Genomic DNA, 22,665 nt, shown 5'->3' with positions numbered 1-22,665 from the left:
TTATTTTCTCAATGTATTTACAGCTTATAAATATCATAAATTAAGCAACTTTACAGTAATTTTCCAGATAGAAAACAAACAGCCAACACCATGGATCTGGCAGTGTGCAACAAGTTGGCTATGGGGGGGTGCGGACCCTCCTGAGCAAAGTCTAGGAGGAGCAAGAGAGAGACCTGGAGAGGGGTTCAGGTGTGGGGGGGCGTCCTTCTGAAACAGACGGAACCACAGACACACCACAGACACGTGGACACACACGTTACTGTCTACAGGCCTGAGGAGAGCGGAGGCTGCTGCTGGGGGGGGGCGACAGGGGGCATTCGGGGGGGTGCAGATGTTTGGGGTTAGGGAGGAGGATGGAGGAAGCACAGCACAGGTTAGTGGAGTTAACTCTGGACTAATGTTCTTTTATCTGCATATGTAGGTGAATTTAGGGGGCGCCAAATATTTAAAATAAATAAATTCTATAGGATTAACTCATCTAATCCATTTTGAGATCCTTAATTCTGGATTAAAGTGTTGAACTGACTGACGGATGGTTCGACTGTTCACGTGACTAAAGATTTATATCGTCAGTAGAAGCGGCCGGAAAATAGTTGAGGACCAGATCAGTGAGTTTTTAGTTTTGGTCTTTTCATAGAATAAGTTAAAAACAATAAAAATTGTTGATCACTTCTGGTCAAATCCTTGATTTTAAGGAAACGTGAGAACCATAAGTGGAAAAAGCTTCGGATTGAATCTAACGCTACTTGTTTACTGTGATATTTAAATTCTTACTCTATTTAACGTGTCATCATGCTACATTTATCGCATGCCACACTCGGGATTCATGCTGGTTTGCGATTGGTTAATCTGGGTTAGGAAGAAGAGCGGAAGGGGGGCGGAGCTACAAAAGCAGCCAATGCAAAAGCAACACAACAAGGTCTCTTATGACTGAAGCCGGCCAATCATCAGCTTCCCCCCGCTGGCAGGAAGCAGCCAATCAGAGGGTGCAGCATCGGAAACTCAAAACAGACTGAACAAAATGAAGTGAACAAAAAAGAAAAGGAGGAAAATGAATTTCGGGAAAAGAAGCAAATGGATGAAATGTGGGAGGAGCGGAGGAATAAAGCGAGTGATGAAAATACCAGGACGAAGAACTGAAGTTCATTCAATAGTCAGTGCATCTTCAGAGTGGATCCTCACAACAACACAATGAAACTGACCAGGAATCATTAACAACACAGAAAACAACAAAATAAAGGATAAAAAAAAACAACAACAAAGTGAAAAATCTTCACCGAGTCAATAAAATATTCAGTCTTTAATGTTTTGGTCTTTTAAGATAAGTGCTAAAAAAGCCTGGAATGATTAAAGATAAGGTGTTTGGTTTGTACAGATCCTCATCAAGACCAAAAATACTTTTATCATAAAAAGGCACAAAATTCATTGATTTTCCAACCAACTGCAAATAAAAGTGCTTTTCTGTTGCAAAAAAGTAAATGTGGTTCCTCCTGTGACAAACAGAACTATTAAAGTGAAGAGGAGGAATGCAACATTTACTTTGTAATCATTTTTAAAGTAATAATAATAATAATAGTAAAAACTACTGTTTTGGTGTTTCCGCTGCACGTCTCTGTGGTGTAGTTTAGTTCATGAAACCAACACAGAAGGTTTCTGAGGTTAGAGTCAGTGGGCGTGTTCCAGGTTACTATGGTAACAGATTGTACAGGAAGCATCTGATAGGTTGCTCAGACAAGAGCAGTGGATCACAGAGTCACTACTGTGCGGACTCTGGCTCCAAATGACATCACAAGCACAAGATGGCCCTTACAAGATATATTGGCTTTAACTTTGGAAGAGGAGACCTGAGATCTTTATCGACAGTCTCTGGGTGAAACTGAACATTCCACTGACTGAACATCAGGATCTGGATTAACTGCTGATCATCTGATGTCAGTTATGAGATGGAAAGTTCAGTTGTTAACGTCTGTATGCGACAGATCAGCAGCCTGGAACGAGCCCATGTGAGTCGGTAACAAACTGTGCTCTTTACATTCTGCAGCTTATTATTCATGCATCACCCCCGACCTTCACTTAGCATGTAACATTTACCTTAACTTAAATACCCCATACTGCTTAACTTAACTTAAATACACAATATAATCTGTGAGAGTTTAAAATGGCTTTTTGTTGCTCTGTAACTAAAGCAAAACTTAACTCCAGGCACAAACTGTGGAAGTTAATCTTATGAGGCAACTTTTTAAGAAGCTTTAGATAATACTGATGATTTAAAAAACACAGAAGTAAAAATGACCATAAATAATTGGAATGTAGCAAGTACAGATATTATTTGGTGTCAAAAATAATACTATGATTCGCTGGTTTTGGGAAACTCAAGCAAACAAACTCAGATCTGCTCCTTTCAGGTTAAAGGGGCCCAAACGAGCCCTTTGTAAGCCCCGCCCCCTAAATGAGCAGCTGAGGCTCCTGGGAGATCTGCCCCAGCACCTCGTGCATCATGCAGAGCAGAGGACCGCCCAGGGACAGCAGCTCGTACAGGGACACGTAGTCCTGGGAGCAGCTCCTGACGTGGGACCTCACAGCCGAGGCCGACGCACACACACGTTCCAACAGCCGCCGAGGCAACACACACACGGCCCGGCTGGCACGCCGCGGCCAGCTCAGGCCACGCCTTAGCAAGGAAACCAGGGTACCTGGGGGGGGGATGTGGCCGCTGCCTGTCGCCGAGTAGCTTCCAACGTCCAGAGACACGGGGGTGACACGGTTCTGGTCGTCCTGCATCAAGAAACATTCATGAAACGTTTATTATACATCAAATAATAATGAAATCCTGAACTGAAAGATGAACTAGAAAGACATTTATATATATTTATACACATTTTATAATTCTTTAAGTTAGTTTTTGTATTCTTTTTTTTTTTTTTACTTTTAAATTTTTTTTTATTTTTAATTTATTTATACTGTGCAGCTTTAATACTTAATTATTACTTAATAGAATTTTCAGTTATTTATTTATCATTATTATTATTATTTTCATTGAGTTGTGTAATGTATTGTTCGCAGGACCAGGTTCATGTGGTCCATAAAATAAGAAAAACATCCTAGGACGACGACTGTATATTTTACTCTTAACCCATCGTGATGCAGTGTTTTTATGGCGTCAATATCTCTATATATTGTTTATTGTCGTACAGAGATTATGTGATTCTAAATGTAAATTTGACGTTGATTCCTGTTCTACTGTGCCATAACTCCTAATACAAATATTAAAAAAAAAAAAAAAAAAGTTAGTTTTTGTGTTTCTTACCATTCTCCTCTTGAACCTGCCCGAGTGGGAGCTGGACTGACGCTGGGAGAAATGCATCTTACAGTAGAACTTTGCTGCAAAAGCAAAAAACACACTAATTTATCAATCATCCATAAACTTTATATTTTGTGTATCACCTCATTTAAAAAGGGGCTCAAATGTTTCAGGCTTCTGATAATTCACTGGATGTTACATAGTCTTCATCTGCCTCTCCTGTACGTGTTATAGACACACCCAGCCTCCACAGTGAGAGTAAATCAAACGCACCCTCCTGGGAGTCGAAGGTGTGCCCCCCCAGTCGCAGGGTGCAGTTGCAGACGTCACAGCGGAAGCACTCGCGGTGGAAGAAGAATCCCTCAGCGCTCAGTCGCTCCATCACGTAGACGCGCTTGGTGCAGAAGTGACAGACGTCGCTGCCGCCGAGTCCGGAAGAGAAATCCTTACGAGCCACGCACTGACGGGAGAGAGAGAGAGAAGGACAAGGTTAGTTAGAGAACAGGTGGAGGGTTTTATTCAGGGGTCATTACCGAGAGGAACCTGCAAGAACTGGTGATGAAACTGTTAAAAGCAGCTGCACACAACATAAGAAATATTAGACATAGACAAAAAGTGTTGTTATCAAGTTGCACTACGGCAACAAGCTCAAATCTGAGTGAGTCAGAAGTTATTAAAAACCAGAGTTTATCTCCAATATTCAGCAGGAAACTATGAAAATATGAAGAATTCTGAATTGTAAACAAAGTGAAAAATCTTCACAGAGTCAAAAAAATATTCAGTCTTTAGTGTTTGTCTTTTAAGATAAGTGGGAAAAAAGCCTGGAACGATTAAAGATAAGGTGTTTGGTTTGTATAGATTCTCATCAAAACCAAAAATACTTTAAAAAAGGCACAAAATTAATAGATTTTCCATCCAACTGCAAATAAAAGTACTTTTACGTGGCTCCTCCTTTGACAAACAGCACTATTAAAGTAAAGAGGAGGAATACAACATTTAATCCTTTTTTTTAGTTAAAGTAAATATATTTAAATATTCAAAAAATAATAATAATAATAATAGTAAAAACTACTGTTAAAAAACAGAGTTTATCTCCAATATTCAGCAGGAAACTATGAAAATATGAAGCATTCTGAAACAGAGTTTGGTGGATTTGTTACAGCAGCGGCTCTTCTGGTTCAGGAAGCAGAGGATCATGGGTAATATCCAGCGTTCAGTTGTGTTTCAGATCAGTAAAGGTCACATAGCGATAATGGCAAAGATGTGTAATTAACCCTCATATGCAAACATATGTGAAACCATTTCTCATCCATGCAAACACACTCGCTTCTCCTTCATGAAGACAAAGCACAACCCATTCACCTCTTCAGCCTTGGGAGCCCTTTAATCAACTCCATTAACTGTTATTCTGTTAGTTAACAACACTTCTTCTTCTTCTTCATAACCGCAATTGAGCAAAAAGCAGCAAGTAAAGGCCACACACTCTGAGTTGGATTAGTTTCAGCGACACACACCCGGGTGCATCTTACCGGCGTGCTACTGGGCCGGTGGTCGGTCTCATACAGGATCGCCAGTAACTGAGCTTTAGCGTCTATGGCTGAGGAAACCTTTCCCACTGTTCTCTAACGCCACAGATAACCAGGGTGAGGACAGAGGGAAGAGGAAACAACAGAAGAAGAGTCACAAGGAGGAGAAGGGAAGGGGGGGGGCAGGTGGTTCATGTTTGACTCTGGATTCATGGGACGGAGGCTTCTACCTCTTTACTGTAACGAGCCGCTCCGGTCGGACAACTCTCAGAGCGAGAGAGAGACTTTGGACCGAAGTCTCTGATGTTCTCCAGAGGACGGATCCCGTTGGACTGAAGGAACCAGAACACAGTTTATCTACGAGCGTCTGGACCCAGATGTGAGTTATATATGAAACAATAAAGCTGATATATATGTAAAAACTATAAACAGACCCAATGATAAATGTATCATGAATCTGAATTACTTAAAGTAGGTTTCATTCTGACAAAATCATGTTTTCTATACTTGGTTTTCTTTATTAACTTTTAGCTCTGGATGCTCTATTTGTGTGAGATGTTTTTCAACTTTCTCATTGATTTCAGAGATTAATTTATGAATATTGATGAGAAAAATACAACATATTTAATGGTCCTGTGACTATGAGTGTGTGAAATATGGTGCAACTGGATTTAATTGAAAGAGAAAGGTTTGGCCTTGGTGGAGGTATGAGCTCTTTAAACTCTTCTTTTCAATTATTCGTATATTGATGAGGAACTATATATAAATCAGATATATGAAAGTATATGTATTTAATTTATGATTTCTCCTTCGCACTAAGCTACCTGAATACATTTACTTAATTTTGATGCTCTCTGGTTTACACTCTTTAGTTTTCACATATGTGAGTTTGGTGTATCTACATGCCATTTAATTAGATATGCATGCTAATTAAACTGGCATAATTCTATATACTTTATAATACTTTTCCTGCAGGATATAGCTAGTTATTAGATAATCTTTACCCAGTCTGATGATATTATGATGAAGCATAAGGAGACCGTTACCTTCATGTGATCATGTTCAGCTAATTTCTCAACATCAAATGTCTCCAGAGACGTTTTGTGGAGTTTTTCCAGATCAGTCGGAGATTTCTTGAGTTTCCTCTGAGGTAAAGAAACTCGGAGTGAAGACGAGCAGCTGCGTCCATTCGAGAGCGGGGGGGCGATCTCCTGTCTCTCGTCACAGCGAGGCGAGGAGAGGAGAGGAGACGGTCGGTGGTTGCACTTGGTGAACTTTGCGTTAGGGGAGGGTATGAGCTCTGTTTTCTCAGAGTCAGAGTAAGACGAGTGACTGGAGGAGTCTGTACTCGTCTCGTCTTTGTGTCCAGACGAGTAAGAGGGGGGGCAGACGGAGGAGAAACCAGCCTGGGCGGTGGGCTCGGGGACAGGGTGGACCACAGGGTAGACCGTGGAGCTCGGAGATACAGAGGAAGGAGGAAGAGGAGGAGGTGATGAAGAAAGAGGGGAGGAGGTAGAGACTTCCACCTACAGAAGAGGAATTAGACGGATATTAAAGAGTGAGAAAAACAGAAAGATGAAACTAAAGAAACGTTAACTTGATCTCAAGTGTGAGTGGGTGGAGAACACAAAACACTGAAATCTGGATATGTATTTATCAAGTGTCTCAGAATTAGGGTTGCAAAGGGGTGGACAGTTTCCGGTAAATTTCCGGAAACTTTCCACGGGAATATTAAGCTCGGGAATTTTGGGAATTTTCAAAAAAATAAAACTATGCAAATTAAACGCTGAGCAATAAAAACATCATTCAAAACTCTATTTTAAAGATGTATGGAACGTTGAGTTTCAACCCTCCACTGTGCATTCTTCCATCACATGCACAGATAACTCCCAGCATGCTTCACTCTACAGCAGGGCTATTGAGGCCTGCTGTAGAGTGCAGGACTAGTCAGGTAAGTTTCAATGATATTACTGGGGAAAATATATTAGCATGCTGATTGAGGATTGTTCATCTGTTCATCTAGCCTATTTCCATACGTTTATCCATCAATTGTAAAATATGTTTACAGACGATTCCAATTGTTTGGCTAACTATTTATATCTCTGGCATTGCATTAGTGTGTTTTTTACAAACTTTTTTCTCATCTTATTCTACAGAACAATGCCACGTGCACTCTCTCATGTGTGGAGACATTTCACCTCATCCAATGTAGAAGGAAAGGCTGTGTACATTTGCAAATACTGTGCAAAGACCTATGTTAAGAATGACACAACGATGCAGAAGCATATAGTCAAGTGCCCAAAGTTTCCTCAGGGCTCAAATCAGCCTCTGACAAAACAAAATGTTTATATTCATGTCTGTATATGACAAGGTAAATACAGTTAGTATAAATTACCCACAACATTTCCAGTTTATTCCCGTATATTCCCGTTAATTCCCGTTAATTCCCGTTAATTCCCGTTAATTCCCGTTAATTCCCATGGCAAGTTTCCAACTTTGAATATTCCCGGAATTTTGCAACCCTACTCAGAATTACTCCGAGTTACAGAGCAGAAATCGTCTGGCAGCGATTTAAAAAGTCAAATTCATAAACTCAGTAAAGCCGTGTAAACAGTCCATGCCAGTAGCCGGTGAAATACACAACCTGGGCCCCAGGAGGAGGAGAAAGAGGAGCAGGAGGAGGTTTTTGGGAGGCGGGAAACATGGAGGAGAGGAGGTCGCCTCGCTCCTTTATGCTCCTCCTACAGAAGGAGCGTTGGTGACCTTTGCTCTGTAGAGACAGCCGGAGGTCAGAGCGACAACAGGAAACACTCACAACCAGCTACACACAACTTCCTGTGACGTCAAATACTGAAGTTCACCTTCTGCACGGACTCGTCTGACCAATCAGGATCAGCCCCCGACAGAGAGGAGGCCGACAAGCGCCAGGGTGCGAGGTCAGGAGAGGTGCATTCTGGGTAGTACCGCTCGGTGACATTAGGGCTGGGGGAGCGGGGGGGGCTCTTGGAGAAGGAGGGGGAGGGAGAGCGACTGTAGCTGCTCACAGGGGGGGAGGGTTTGGGGGAGTTCTCCAACAGGCGAAGGTAGATGGACGGCTGCATGGAGGAGGAGGAGGAGGAGGAGGAGGAGGAGGAGGAGGAGGAGGAGGAGGAGGAGGAGGAGGAGGAGGAGGAGGAGGAGGAGGAGGAAAGAGGAGGAAAGAGGAAGAGGATGAGGAAGAGGAGGAGGAGGAAAGAGGAGGAAAGAGGAGGAGGAGGAGGAGAACGAGGAGGAGGAAAGAGGAGGAAAGAGGAGGAGGAGGAGGAGGAGGAGGAGGAGGAGGAGGAAAGAGGAGGAAAGAAGAGAATGTGGGTTCATGGTAAAGATGTTTTCTAAAAAGAACAAACTAATGAAGTGAAAGTAAAGTGGGAGAAGCGTACCTGCCACTTGGGGCGGGTGGGGGTCAAAGGAGGAGGAGGAGGGGCGTATTTGGGCTTTGCAAACCGGGGGTTCTCTCTCTCCTCCTCCTCCTTTTCTCCCTCATCATCCTCCTCTTCTGAGAGAGGAGGCGGAGAGGTGGAAGGAGACAGAGGAAGAGGAGAGGAAGGAGGGTCTTCATCACACTGACGAAGGAAAGGAAACAATCATGTTTGAGGAGAACAAACTATTTGCAGTGGAAACAGGAAATTATAAGAAAGGTAAAAGAAAAGGAAGTTTGCAAGAAGAATAAGAAGATGATGGAGCAGCTAACAGATTAACTTTTATAAGGAAGAACTTAATTTCTACCAAAAGTATAGAACTTGAAGAAGTATTAAAAGTACCAATAAAGTGTTAACAAGTCTAACATTTTAAAATAAATTTAGGAACTTCAAGTGCTGGTTTCTTCAAGTATTAAAAACATGCTTGAAGTGTTGAAAAACCCATAAAAGTACAAAAAAAATAAGTTTCTTCAATTGTTAAATGTGCTATAGTACAAAAAGTAAAAAGTTAAAAAGGAACTTAAATGTTTGTATCTTCAAGTACAAAGAAGTCTTAAAAAGTTTCAAAAGAACATATATGTTTAGGTACCACAAATAGTTAAAGTGCTTATTTCTTCAACAGTTAAAAATTAGTTGTTTGGAGACGAAGGAAACTATAAGTCACCATGTGTTGTTGTTTCATGAGTTCATTCCTCACAGTCATATTCTCACGTGCAACAGGAAGATCTTTGCTTCTGAATCTGTTCTACATCAAACCTCCAGTCAGCAAAGAGTCGACTTTTCTTCTCCAAACAAAGTTTCACACATGAGCTCGGATGAAACTGAGATCAACAGAGGAAATATCAAACTCCAGCTCTTCTCTGAGTCTGAACCTTTACTCCTGACCTCTGCTCCTGACCTTTACTCCTGACCTCTGCTCCTGACCTCTGCCCCTGACCTCTGCTCCTGACCTCTGCTCCTGACCTCTGCTCCTGACCTCTGCTCCTGACCTCTGCTCCTGACCTCTGCTCCTGACCTCTGCTCCTGACCTCTTGCTCCTCACCTTGCCGTGCGTCTTCGCTGTCGACGAGTTCTCCTCAAACTTGGCGAGCAGCTGAGTGGCCATGGAGCGCACCTTGTTCTCCCGCAGCTCCCCATCCTCACCAGCAGGGAGCGCACTGTGACAGGACAGCTGGACCCAGAGGGATCACCGAGGCGTGAGAGGAGCAAACACAAGCAGAGGAGAGGATTCATTAATTAGATTAGACTATAGATAGACTATAGTGGATCCGGTCTTGATGGTGGATCGTGATCTTGCTGCTGACCAGAGACTATGATGCAGCAGGACTGATTGACATATAGTATTGAAGTTATCCTTCAACATGTTTACCCTCATCAATGCTTCTAAAACCTTTCTCCTGATGATGTTCTCCTCTACACATCTGTTGCACTTGTGTCCGTCCTGGGAGACAGATCCTCACATGTGTCTCTCTGAGGTTTCTACGTGTCTTCACCTGTTAAAAGGGTTTTTAGTAGTTTGTCCTGACTCTTGCTGAGGGTGAAGGACAGAGGATGTCTCACCATGTTAAAGCCCTATGAGTCAAACTGTGATTTGTGAATATGGGCTATTCAAATAAAATTTGATAGATTGATTGATTGATTGATTGATGATTAGAATCTCAAAAGTTTAACCTCAAAACAACGTGTCCCTGGGTTAGGGTTAGGGTTTTTAACAATGTTTTAATATCATCTGTGTCCTGGTCCTCTTACCTCTGTGAGGTAGTTGTTTCCCTTTCGTCGTCTCTTGTTAATAGAATCATCTTCCGCTGTCTTCTCATCCTGGGACAGAAGACACAACAGTTAAGTTAAATCTCGTCTTCTCTGGTTCAAATGTACAATCGGCTGTTTGACTTTTACACGTTTGGACAAGTGAGGACGACTGGAATCTAATCACGTGAATCATGCAGCTCTGTTCACACGCGTCCACGTGAAAAACGTCTTAATCAGCGTTCCCACTGACGGCCACTGCTCGGGATTAGATAACAAACTTCGTCTTCATGTGAGTTCAACCTTCAGTGACTTTGACTACGTGCAGAGTGAAGAGCTGATGAACGGAGGAGAAAGAAGAGGATCTCTACGTTACCCTGGGAATCCTCTTCCTCTGCACGGGCAGGCTCAGCGGCTTGTGGTTGGCTTTAGAGGAATAACCTTCACCGTTTTCATCCGCTTCCCTGGAACCTGGAAGACAAACACATGGTTAAACATTCAGTTCTGTTCTCGCATGAAAGAGAGAGGAGGCGAGAATTAAAGCCCTGGAGACAGATTTTCAACTTGGCATCAATCAAAGCAATTGAGTCTTTTTAGATTGTGTTTCTCTGGCTGCAGGACACAAACATCACAGGACCAGAAGTGAAAGGAGTCAGAAGCTGGAGCTCTTGCAGAGGAGGAAGTGGAGGAGGTGGAGGAGGTGTTTGTGTGACCGGAGCTGAGGGCCTCCAGAGTTCCACAGACATAGCACACATACCAGTCGCGTCTCCGGCGGCGACCAACCTGACCACGGTTGTGTAACGTGCAGCTGAAGCTCACGTGGTGGAGGAAGCCTCAGCTCCACTCAATGCAACACTGACAAGTCGAGCTTCAGTGGAATGTAAAGACTTTATTACCTTAAACTGCCTTTAACAGCACCATGTTTAACTTATAAAGAGGATTTGTGAATAACGATTTTGCCCTTTCTGTTTCAGAAGAAGAATGAACGAATGAGTTTTTGGTTACATATAATATTACACATACTTTTAGTGGTTAGTTCACTACATACTGTGTCTGCCCATCTTCATGTGATTCACATTACATGCTCTGAAGTGACTTTGTACAATAAAGTCAGAGTGGTACTGAATTCTACAGTAGTTATTTCAGGTATAAGTTCACATTAATGCTCATTTTTTGTTTTCCACTAATGTTTCTGCTGCATCTTCTACATAACGTCACTTATCATATGATGTTATATAACAGGGAATCACTTTGTGGAAAGAATAAAACAGATAGAAGCATTTAATTCCCTCTTATTTGAGGCGAAATCTTCGAAAATCAGATTTTTGTTGACCTCGACCTTTGACCCTATCAGCTCCAAAAGTTCATCATCTGGAGATACACTTTAAAGTCATATTTCTGCCACATCTGTCCATGCATTGTTGAGTTATTTTGTAAACACACACACACATACTCTCAAAGAGATGATAACAATACCCGTCTTCAAGTATATGATCACTAATCACTCTGCTGAAGGACACTGACCGTTCACTGGTGAATTCCTGAAGGCCTCGAAGAATTTGGAGAGGTAGAGAACCATTAGCAGCTTGTCTGGCTCCGCCTCCGCAGCCATCTCCTTCCCCGTGGTCACCGGCTGCACGCCGAACTCTCGCTCCGCCACGTCAAACGCCAACTGGTTGTTCCCGGCAACGTCCTCGTCGTTTAGAGACTCGTAGTCACTGGGATGGAAAGAAAATCACACAGAGAGAGAGGAGGTGAGATTGTGTGTTTCTCTGGAACTTTGTGTATTTGGTGTGTGCATGTGTTCTTACATGAGCTCCGGCCTCTGGTGGTGAATGAGGGCGCAGAGGGCCAGGCCGTCCCTCCAGGAGGAAGTGAGGTTGGTGACGTCCACGCCTCGGTAGCCTTGAGTCTGCTTCTGACACCAGGTCAGCAGGCGGCCGGGGCGCACTTCAGACTCTGCAGGGAAGCAACAATCATCACTTCAGGTGCAACAACAACAAGGGATAGACCGTGTTGATTTACCATTTGATGTGTAATCAGCCATTGTGTGTGTGTGTTTACAGCTTGTTCTGTAAACACACACAATCAGATTAATGCTGATTTAAGTTGAGATTAACCGAAGACTCTGATGTCGATGAGTCAGAGAGCCGAACAGGTCAGTGCACGTCTGTCAGAGGCATCATGGTTGATCCTCATGTGGGTGTAAAGTTTTCCAGCTTCATTGTCTGAGGAGACGAGGAGTCTCAGCCTGTCGCTGAGTTTCTCCTACAGAGGATCTGAGGGTGCGGCCATTCACAATGTCAAGTTTATAAAGTGAACGATATTCAGGAGTTGATCAAAATGTTGTTCAATTGGGATTGCCCAATGATGCTTCCTTTCTGGAAGGGGATAAAGAGCGAGATGGATACAGTTTTGGGAATTAATATACTGTTCACCCCAAGTCAGTTTCTTGTCGATCTAACTCCTGAAGGCATGTACACAAGAGACCAAGAGCACTTGTTACTAGGGCTGGGCAAGTTAACTCGTTTTAATCGAGTTAACTCAAGTGATGAGTTAACTCGATTGTTTATCCGCCAATTATTTTCTTTTTTCCTGTTCTGCAGCAGTCAGCAACAGACTTTCACAAAATAAAAGCCTGACTTTCACAATAAAACAATAAATAATCAAACCTGAGTTAATGGGAGATAAAATAATTAATCGAGTTAACTCATCACTTGAGTTAACTCGATTGAAACGAGTTAACTTGCCCAGCCCTACTTGTTACATATACTCTTGATGACTGCTAGGAAAATGGTGACAATAAAATGGTTGAATCCACAGATTCAACCAGAAGCTGAGGGAGGTGTATGGAATGGAGGCTTTAACTGCTCAATTACAATTAAGGTCTGATGTTTTTGTGAGGAGGTGGCTACATATTGCAGGATACCTCTCTAACTGAGGGGAATCCTGTGGTACGATGGAATGTCTTAACTGTCCACATATTTCTTTATTTCTTTATTATTTTTCACTAATCAGTCTGTCATATATAATTTGTGATGTTGTCAAGGAATGTTTGTGTTTCTCTTAAATAAAGTTCTAAAAAAATAAATGTTGTTCAATCTGTTAAAAGTCGCCTTTGTTTCAAAATTCGAACATTTATTTGAATGGGAAATGGACCAAACTACACATAACTTTTTCCCAAGTTAAGGTCGTTCTTATCACGCTGATGTTTGTTCATGTTCATGTTTCTGATAAGTTTGGTTTATTAGTTATTTAATGATATAAAAAGGAGGTGAAACATCAAGTCTGGCAGCTGAACTGACTTGTGATTGGTCAAACGTGTGAATCGGTGGGATTTAGAAACCGCAGCTCCATCCTAATTACGACTGTGCAGACCCAGGCTCCGATTGATTGATTATATTATGGGAAATTATTTCTTATCAACATAAGGTTTAGATTATCCCTCTATTATTTGTGGAAATATCTTCAAAATGTGTTTTTTTTGGACTGTTGACCTCGATCCTATAACAGATTTGGTGAAAATGTGTCAACGCTTTCTTTATTTTGTCCCTGAGGACGAGTGAAAACAATTATAAGGTATCAAACAAACTGCTCCATGCAGTGTTAATGGGCCTGTGGGTGAATCTAATCTCCCCAGTGACTCACTGTGGGATCAGGTTTCTGCTGCACCGGGACACGGAGCTTTGAAAGTAGAAAACGCTCACGTCTGATCCGCTCTGTCACTACAGAGGCTATAGATACGTGCTGCCTCTGTCATATGTTCATTATGGAAGTGTGAACACTGTGTGGTGGTGAACACAGGAGGATTCATGCACTCAGTCTGTCATCTGCAGGCCGACTCTGACTCTGACTCTGCAACACGTCACTGACCGGACGTCTGACAACATGTTCCAAGTTAAAAAATTATTTCCAGAAACCTCTACTATGTGAAAAAGGTAAAGAAAGCTTCTTATTTATCTTACTTATCATATTTATTTTATTTTAAGTGTCCTTTAAGAACCAAAGACTGTAAATAAAAATGGTAAATATAAAGCCAAAGCATCTCTATCGCCCCCTGATGACTTTCGCAGTTTGGGTTATAATCCTGGCTTCCTCCATGTTAGCAGGCGGGACATTTTTTTTTACTAATTTTGGATTAATACGTTTTTGATGCTATAATAAAAAGAGGTGAAACGGGATGATTGACAGCTAAGACTGACTCCTGATTGGTCGAAGGCGTGTTTTGGTGGAACCTCAACCTCTGTCTCCAGATGACGTCACCAGAGAAAGAATCTCCAGGAGAAGAGAGAGACGTTCTCACCTCTTCTGGACAGGTTGACAGATCGGCGAGTCGGGCCTCCTCTCTCCGGTTTATACGATTCCATCTGTCCATCGATGTACAAGTGACGAACCTAAGAGAAGGAAAACAAGAAAGTTATAAAATGCTCCCGAGAAGGTTTCAAGTTTACAGAAATGTCACATTTCAGCGCTCGCAGCAGAAACATCTCATGACTGAAACCTATGATCTTCTCCTTATGGAACACAGTTTTATATAATAACTGATATACAAAAAAACCTTTATTCTCCTCAGTGACTGACCTGGTGCGGGCGCACGCAGCTGGAGTTGAGGTTGGGGTAGCGTGTCGCCGGGTCGATGGCGTACTGCTCAAAGTTCTTGCTGATGTTCTCTGTGGTGGTCTGAGGCAGCAGGCGGTAGATACTCTCCCTGAGGAGGAACAAGGCAAATACACCGTAACTGAGTCTGTAAGATTCAAGATACTGAAGCTTCAAACTTCAAACACTGAGTCAAACTCAACGCACAAAACACAAATAAGCACTTTTAATTTCAGCATATTGAAATGTTCAGACTGTTATATCTGAACTCATGACTATGAATACTGCTTCTTCATATCGACTGCTAATAATGAGACTATTCATATTCATGTGACATGAAATACCGACACAGATGCGGTCTCATGCTGATGGGAAATTATGATTAAGTTTATAAATAAGACACTAAACCATGAGCAGACGAAAATCAACTGTGGTCAAGAATCATCCGGTTTTCTCTTAGGCAAAGTGAAGATGAATCTTTGTTGTTGATGTTTTAGTGTTTCCGTAAATTTGTAATAAAATCACTTGGCGAAATGGATGAATCTTTTGTCTTATATTTCATAGAACGCTGGCCAGTTAGCTGGTTTTGGACCAAACTCTTGCACCAACACACTGAATGACTGTCTTCTCTTCTCATGAGAACTCAATCCACAGACAGTAAGTCACAGATGTGTCTATCGTGAAAGAAAAACCCACAAACCTCTCAGCCAGGACCTCCAGAGGACTCCTCCCCTGAGCCCAGCCCTTCACCATCCACGCCGTGTCGAAGGCCGCCAGGAAACCCCGAGCACATCCGGTGCCCATCGGCCAGAAGGGCTGCGGGCAGAGAACACAAGGTCAGCGTCAACACACACAAATTCCTCTCGAACAACACACACACACACACACCCCTCCAGGGTCACATCCTCACCTCCAGCAGACTGTCTCCCACCAGCGAGACCAGGAGCTGGTGTCCGTGCTTCTCCCGGATCAAGGCGGCGTTCTCCGAGGCGTACATGCTGGTGAAGTCGAACATGGCCACGTCCGGCTGCCCGTAGTGGTTGATGGCGAAGTCGAGGGACGGCAGCTGGTAGTTGGTGCCGAAGTCGGCGGCCTCGCGGGCGTACGAGTGCAGCGCCTCCTGGTTGACGTTGTCGGGACTCAGCAGGCGCTCGGTCTCCATGTAGTCCTGAGGAGAGACCAGAGAGAGAGAGAGAGAAGGAATCACTGACACGTGTAGAGAGAGAATTGATTAAATCATTTAAAGAAATAAATTATTATAATCTCCATTACTTTTGTTCAATTATCATCAACTCCACCAAACCAGCACCTTAGCATATTTGCACTACTGCACAAATTGCACTATTGCTGTTTTATTTTTCTCTTCATCTGTAAAGATATATATTTAGATACATATGTTTTGTTTTCTATTTAAATTTTAGATATTCTATTTTATTCTATTTTATACTATTTCTATTTGTATTTTATTTTTTTTGGTTGTAATTACTTGAGCATTGCTAAAAGAGCGTGTGACTCAAGCATTTCATTGCCAGCGACTGCTTCATGTTCTCTGTGCATTTGACAATAAAAATCTTGAATCTTGAATCTTAACTCAGTGATTCTCAACATGGGAGTCATAAGAAAAGTTCTGTGGGCCTCAGTTGGGCCTTAGTGGAGATATGAGCTCCACTGAGTGTTATTCCAGTTCATATTAAGTATATTCATATCTTCAGGCTGATGAGTTTCACTGTATGGAACATAATGACAAAACCATGTGAGTCAGTTTGATGAATCAGTGAGTTATTATGAGAGAGGAGGTCTCACACGTGTGTAATGGTTCCGTCAAACAGCTGAGGTCGGCAGATATCACTCATGTAGTGAGAAAGAGACCACAGAGGGTTATCAGCCCCTGTGTGTGTGTCTGTGTGTGTGTGTGTGTGTGTGTGTGAGATGTTAGGGTGTTTTCCTGCATGTCTGTCTGTGTGTTTATTCCCAGATTACTGTCCTGTCAGACGTTGGTTACCAGGAGTAATAATAATAAACTTATACACTTAATCTCTGTAGAGGACAGAGACAACCCTCTGCTTCATAGTGTGTTTGTGTGTGTGTGTTTAGATTCAAGATAAGATTAGATTCAACTTTATTGTCATTGCACAGTACAAGTACTTATACAACGAAATGCAGTTTAGCATCTAACCAGAAGTGCAAAAAAGGCAGTAAAAGTGCAGGCTAATGTGCATATTAGAGTGAAAATGTAAATAAATAGATCTGTACAGTAAGAAAAGTGTGTGTGTGTGTGTGTGTGTGTGTGTGTGTGTGTGTGTGTGTGTGTGTGTGTGTGTGTGTGTGTGTGTGTGTGTGTGTGTGTGTGTGTGTGTGTGTGTGTGTGTGTGTGTGTGTGTGAGATGTAAGGGTGTTTTCCTGCGTGTTCGTCCATGTGTTTATTCCCAGATTACTCTCCTGTCAGACGTTGGTTAGCAGCAGTAACAATAATAAACTTATACACTTAATCTCTGTAGAGGACAGAGACAAACCTCTGACTCATTGTGTGTCTGTGTGTGTGTGTGCGTGTGTGTGAGACATAGAAGAAAGGTGAGAGCATCTAATTAGAGCTTATTCATTATCATCCCCTGTGGAGAGTCATCACTCACTGCCACAATAAGCTGCTCACCCGTCTGATGAACACTCATCTGTCTCTGCTGCTGGTTTGAAACCTTGACACTTATTTAGAACGTTTCATACCAAGTAAGAAAAAGAAGTATAACTCACATTTAAGATGACCCGTTTGTCCAGCAGACTTTGCTTCTTGGCCGTCATGACAAAGTAGTGAGTGTTGTCTCTGTAGTAAACAATGTTTTCCAAGTCGATTCCTGAAAACACGACAGCACGTTCACTTAACAGACGATTGAATCAAAAAGCAGAGAAACAGAAGGGATGTGAACTGTGTCGTCTCTTTACCCGTTTCCTCCCTGAGTTCCAGAAAGAACTTCTGGTTGAAGATGAAAGCCACGCCGCTGATCTCCTCCACTTTGGCCTCGGCCGTCGTGTTCCTGTTCACGAAGTTGGCTGTGATGGCGATGGCCAACTTCCCTCGGAACTCTTTGCGTCTGAAACCTGCAGAGAGAGGAGGAAACAAAAACTCAGAAACGAAACACACAGAAGCGAAGAAACCTTTGGTAAATAAAGAAACACATATATAACATAAATCACACATTTAATCACACACAGACAGGCACAAAAATGTGGAACATTAATAACAACTGGACAGAAGGCTAACAAAGCTCTCACACAGTTCTTAAACCCACACACACACTCTTAAGCTCCCAGTACAAACTGTGTCAACAGGAAATTCTTTACCCAGTGACCGAGAGCAGCTTTGCAACACTTCACCTCATTTCAACTTAAAAAAACAAAAACAAATGGTTCTTTGACTGCAAGGAGAAAACGTCTGAGCAATGTGGGTCAGTCACAAACTTGCTCTGCTCGGACCCTCGTGAACGACCACACCTCAGACCACCCTCTTACTTTCTGCAGCTTTCTCACCGTCTAACGTGTATTTGCGTCCGTCGGCTCCGATCACGACGTCGATGACGAGGTCGGAGACGGGATGAGTGGACGGCCGAACCTCTGCTCGCCACCCGGGGCCTGAGGAGGAGGAGGAACACAGCAGAGCAGCCGAGCGTTAACTCAGGTCGACAGGGAGCTGGAGGAGGTGTCACACATGGGGCTGGTGTATGATGGTGAATGTAACCGGCCCAATTTATCGATTGGCTGAAAAGAACTGGGCGTCTTTTATTTTTTACAAACATAAACAAAGCAGAATAGTGCTTTGGATGTCTCTATCATTTCATAGTTTGACAACAACAAATTGTAGTATGTTATTACCATTAGTATTAATTTCTGAATTCAAGTTCTATATATGTGGTTATTTAATTGACCCTTAAAAAGATAAATTGTGACTCGATCAACAGACGTGTTCTTTTCCACCGTTTATTTGCCACCGAAAACGTGTCTTCACTTGGAAACATTTCTGATCACTTGAACATGTGTTGTGAGCCGGGAGTTTCCATATATAGCTGGAAAATGCAGGAGCGTCACAGCATGTCAGTACCACTCGTCACCCTTTAGCATAGAGATAATACCACACACACAGACACACACACAGACACACACACAGACACACACAGGCAGACTCACGGTCCTCAGTCTGCTCCGCTGGAGGCTCCACAAGTTTGACAAACTCCACGTTGACATGAATCTCCACTCCCAGGATCAGACTCACTTTCAGCAGCATCAGCTGGAGCTGACGGATACCTGCAGCACAAACACACATATGAACACACACATGAACACACACTGTGTATCCAAAAGGTCCGAACAACGCTGGAAAATACAAGACAACAACTGTACAGTTAAAAACTGACTTTATATCTGGTGACATCTTGTGTTGATGTAGACTCTGGGAAAGTGAAGCCAATGTGGAAGACTGTATTCTCTGTAATGACCAGCAGAGGGCGACTCCACTGGTTGTTTCTTAAGTCTTTAAGACAATTACTATACATCTCACTCTATAATATCGGTAAAAATGTTCTCGAAAGTTTATGTCTTAATCTCTACTTTCGAGTATTCTCCAATACAACATGATGTTTATTTAGTAAGTTATGATCTATTTATAGTCAAACAGACCATAAAGCACCGTTTGTATGGGGGCGTGGCTACTGTGTGATTGACAGTCAGGCTCCACCTTTTTTTTAGCAGATGATCCCAACTGAATCCTGACAGAACTAGGATGTACCATTACAGAGTTTTATTCTAGGATCTGGCACAGGGTCAGATTTAATATAGTTTATAGATATTTATAGTTTATACTATAGCTCAGCAGCAGGTATATTTATCATCCAGTCCATTAAGGGACGTTTGCACCGAGATAGAACAGATGGTAACGAGTCAGGACTGAAACTTACAGTAGAGTCAGCAGAGGAGATATTAATACATGACACCGTTACACTACTACAACTGGTGAGGAAGAAGTACCAGGAAGGAGTCACAGAGGGGGGAGGAAAGAAGAAGAGCGAAACCTTCCCCTCCAGTCCATAGATATATATAAAGACTAGATGTCTCGTCTGCGTTGCCGGCCAACGGAGTCGAACGTCCGCACATGGCGGCCATCTTGCTACAGGCAGCTCGCTCACCCATTACATTGTGTTGGTAGTGGTAAATAACCATAACTTGCTAAATTTTCAACCGGTTTTAAACGGTCTGGTTTGTTATAAACGTCAGAGATGTAGATATGACACTGCATACTTATGAATAATTATGTTATCATGTCATAACTACATCTCTGACGTTTATAACAAACCAGACCGTTTAAAACCGGTTGAAAATTGGGCAAGTTATGGTTATTTAAAAAGTAAGTACCACTACGACACAACGTTATGGGTGAGCGGGCTGACTGTAGCAAGATGGCCGCCATGTACGGACGTCCGGCTCCGTCGAACGAGACATCTAGTCTTTATATATATCTATGCACCAGTCACTGAGTTAAAAAAGAAGCACTCACTGATGTGGTCGATGGCGCCGGCGCAGAACTTCCCGTAGAACTTCTTGGCTCCGAGGCCCCTGAGGTCGTGGATGGTGTAGGGCCACAGGTGGAGCACGTTGTTCCGGGAGAAGGTGTCTCTCTTCTCGATCACCACCACCTTGCAGCCCAGCAGTGCCAGCTCGATGGCTGTTCTCAGACCACACGGGCCCCCCCCGATGATCAGACACTGGGCGGGAGGAAGAGAGGTTTTAATACCTCAGAACACTGAATTATTCATATCTGGGAAAAGGTAATTAGACGGTAATGGGGCTAGGATCTCATCTCATCTGCCCTAATTTGGATTCCAGATACAGGAAAGCAGAAAGTGGAACATCCACCACACCCCCACCCCCCCAGCTACAGCACCTTCCCTAAAATAGATGTTTCTGCAGAGAAATTCTCAAGGATAATATTTTAACTGTTATTTTTTGGCCAAACCCATTTGAGCTAATCTCCCCTGAGTCTCTGGCCTCATTCCCCTGTGGACGTCTTATCTCTTCCTTCAGATATGAGGACATTCCAGCACAACGCTGCAACACAACACTGATCTGACTGAGACTCGGTCAGACAGTACAACAGAGCTCATCATCAAAATATAAGAATTATGATATCATGAACAGCAGGGTTACACAAAAACCACAACTCTTTTATGCATATCCTCCCAATAAGTTCCTTCTCTCCCAGAACTTTTCTTCTTCTACTCCTTCTCAGCCACATGAAGAACAGTTTGGCTCGGGCTGTCACTTCCTGTCGGATCCCGTCGGAGCCTGAAGGGAAACTGAGCTCAGCCCGAACCCGACAGGAATTCTGTTTGTTTGTGTCTGAACCCGAATCGATGCAGTTAATGTTCCCGACACACATGGATATAGCTTGTGTTTACGATTACAGACATTATTCAGTGAACAGGAAAAGATAAATCAGCCAAGCAGATCTGACCTGAACCAGAAAATAATTCCAAATTGTTAATCCTAACTCGGGCCAGCCTCTGGACCGGGTCGGGTATCCCAATTCCACTAATCCCCTCCCAGCACAACCAGGCAGTATGGATCAGCTTATTAAGTTTTACTTCGAACTGGACATTGATTTTGTTGATATACTACTCAACAGGCCTTGTTATGAAATTCGTGAAAGTACATTTAAACAAACTCTGAAACCAGGAGCTCTCTTCAGAAGAACACAGAACAGTGATCTGCAGGACACTGTCGGATTAATTCAGACCCAGTCCCTCAGTACTACTACTAGTACTCGTTCTGAAGTTGTCCCCACTTCCTGTCTCACCCTGGTGCCCGGGCAGGCCTTGCTGTGGTTGTAGACCTTGTGCTGCGCCCTCTTGTCCAGCTTGGTCCACAGAGCCTTGACCTTCCAGGTGCTGACGGCTGCCTTCAGCGAGCTGTAGAAGCTGCTGTAGTCCAGAGGATCCAGAGCCAGCTGTCTGCAGAGGATGCTGAACGCCTGCAGCGTCCCTTTACACGTGGACGCCTGCACAAAGTTCTCAAAGAGCTGGCTGGCCTGGGCCGTCCGCTCATCCTCCGTCTCGCCCATCGGCTCCGACAGGGACCAGGTCCAATCTCCTCTGACTCTTCTCCTCCTCTTCCTCTCCTCTCCTCTTCTGTTCTCTCCTTCCACACAGTCAGTACCAGACTCTTAGGATGTGTGTGACTTCATGCTCAACGGGTTCTGAAAGGAACAAATAACAAAGAGGATGTTTAGAAAAGAAACTGGAAATATAATCCGTCTTTATAACTGGTGAATGGATCTGAACACCACTTGATGCTGAATGATAGGAAAACAGGATATAAATTGATAATAGAAACAAAAAATATATATTATGAACATTTTCTTTATAATTCATTACATGTCAAAATAATTGACATGTTAAAATAAGAGTCTTGGGAGTTGGAGAACATTATAGAGGATGTTCTGTAGGTTAACCAATGCCATAATTAGTGAATTACCCATAATCACCAAATATCAAAGCGATTTATTGGGAATCAGTTCAGTAGTTTTTGAGTCTTTTAGTCACTTCCTCTCATTAACTTCATTTCCAACACCTGCAGAAGAACAAGTTCTGATGAAGCCACTGATCAGAAACCTGCTGAGGACCAGAGAGAAGGTTGATGACCAGTCAGCAAACAGAGCAGAAGCTTGTAAGAAAGAGAAAGACGACTTCAAACTTGTGTTTCAGCTGAATGTGTAGTTTAATAACATATTCAGCATAACTTTGAGAGGTGAATACATCAACATATATTTTATTTACAACTTTTACAGTTAGCTGGTTCATTTTATTGAGGTATACATGATACTAAACATCTGATAAGTACTTTATTTAATTCTGAACACCCAATTAATTTCTGACCTGTTTACACTTAATCATAAAAACACCAGTCTTTGCTTATTTTTAATCAAAGTAACATCTGACAAAGTGATCAGTGGTTACTTCAAAAACTTTACTGTTTTTTGTTTAAAGATTAGGACTGT

The 22,665-nt window shown here is 42.7% G+C and overlaps 1 protein-coding gene across 1 annotated transcript in view; it reads right to left on the bottom strand.

Moving 5' to 3' along the window:
* Positions 1-21,729, bottom strand: part of mical2b (microtubule associated monooxygenase, calponin and LIM domain containing 2b) — a 33,527-nt gene extending 11,798 nt beyond the window's left edge. The window contains exons 1-24 of the mRNA XM_061076426.1: positions 21,466-21,729; positions 20,167-20,374; positions 18,792-18,920; positions 18,150-18,251; positions 17,565-17,720; positions 17,376-17,476; positions 15,538-15,795; positions 15,328-15,443; positions 14,613-14,739; positions 14,335-14,425; positions 11,843-11,990; positions 11,556-11,749; positions 10,408-10,502; positions 10,035-10,103; positions 9,328-9,456; positions 8,247-8,429; positions 7,689-7,922; positions 7,472-7,597; positions 5,874-6,353; positions 5,058-5,159; positions 4,831-4,923; positions 3,575-3,761; positions 3,308-3,381; positions 2,694-2,775 (exon numbers count right to left, since the gene is read on the bottom strand). Coding sequence (XP_060932409.1) covers positions 2,694-2,775; positions 3,308-3,381; positions 3,575-3,761; positions 4,831-4,923; positions 5,058-5,159; positions 5,874-6,353; positions 7,472-7,597; positions 7,689-7,922; positions 8,247-8,429; positions 9,328-9,456; positions 10,035-10,103; positions 10,408-10,502; positions 11,556-11,749; positions 11,843-11,990; positions 14,335-14,425; positions 14,613-14,739; positions 15,328-15,443; positions 15,538-15,795; positions 17,376-17,476; positions 17,565-17,720; positions 18,150-18,251; positions 18,792-18,920; positions 20,167-20,374; positions 21,466-21,729 — 3,748 coding nt within the window. The remainder of the gene's footprint in view (positions 1-2,693; positions 2,776-3,307; positions 3,382-3,574; positions 3,762-4,830; positions 4,924-5,057; positions 5,160-5,873; positions 6,354-7,471; positions 7,598-7,688; positions 7,923-8,246; positions 8,430-9,327; positions 9,457-10,034; positions 10,104-10,407; positions 10,503-11,555; positions 11,750-11,842; positions 11,991-14,334; positions 14,426-14,612; positions 14,740-15,327; positions 15,444-15,537; positions 15,796-17,375; positions 17,477-17,564; positions 17,721-18,149; positions 18,252-18,791; positions 18,921-20,166; positions 20,375-21,465) is intronic.
* Positions 21,730-22,665: the final 936 nt, after the last annotated feature.

Source organism: Limanda limanda, chromosome 8 (genome assembly GCF_963576545.1).
Source record: "Limanda limanda chromosome 8, fLimLim1.1, whole genome shotgun sequence".
NCBI lineage: Eukaryota > Metazoa > Chordata > Actinopteri > Pleuronectiformes > Pleuronectidae > Limanda > Limanda limanda.
The sequence above is the reverse complement of the archived record's forward strand: the minus strand, read 5'-3'. Positions and strand labels throughout refer to the sequence as shown.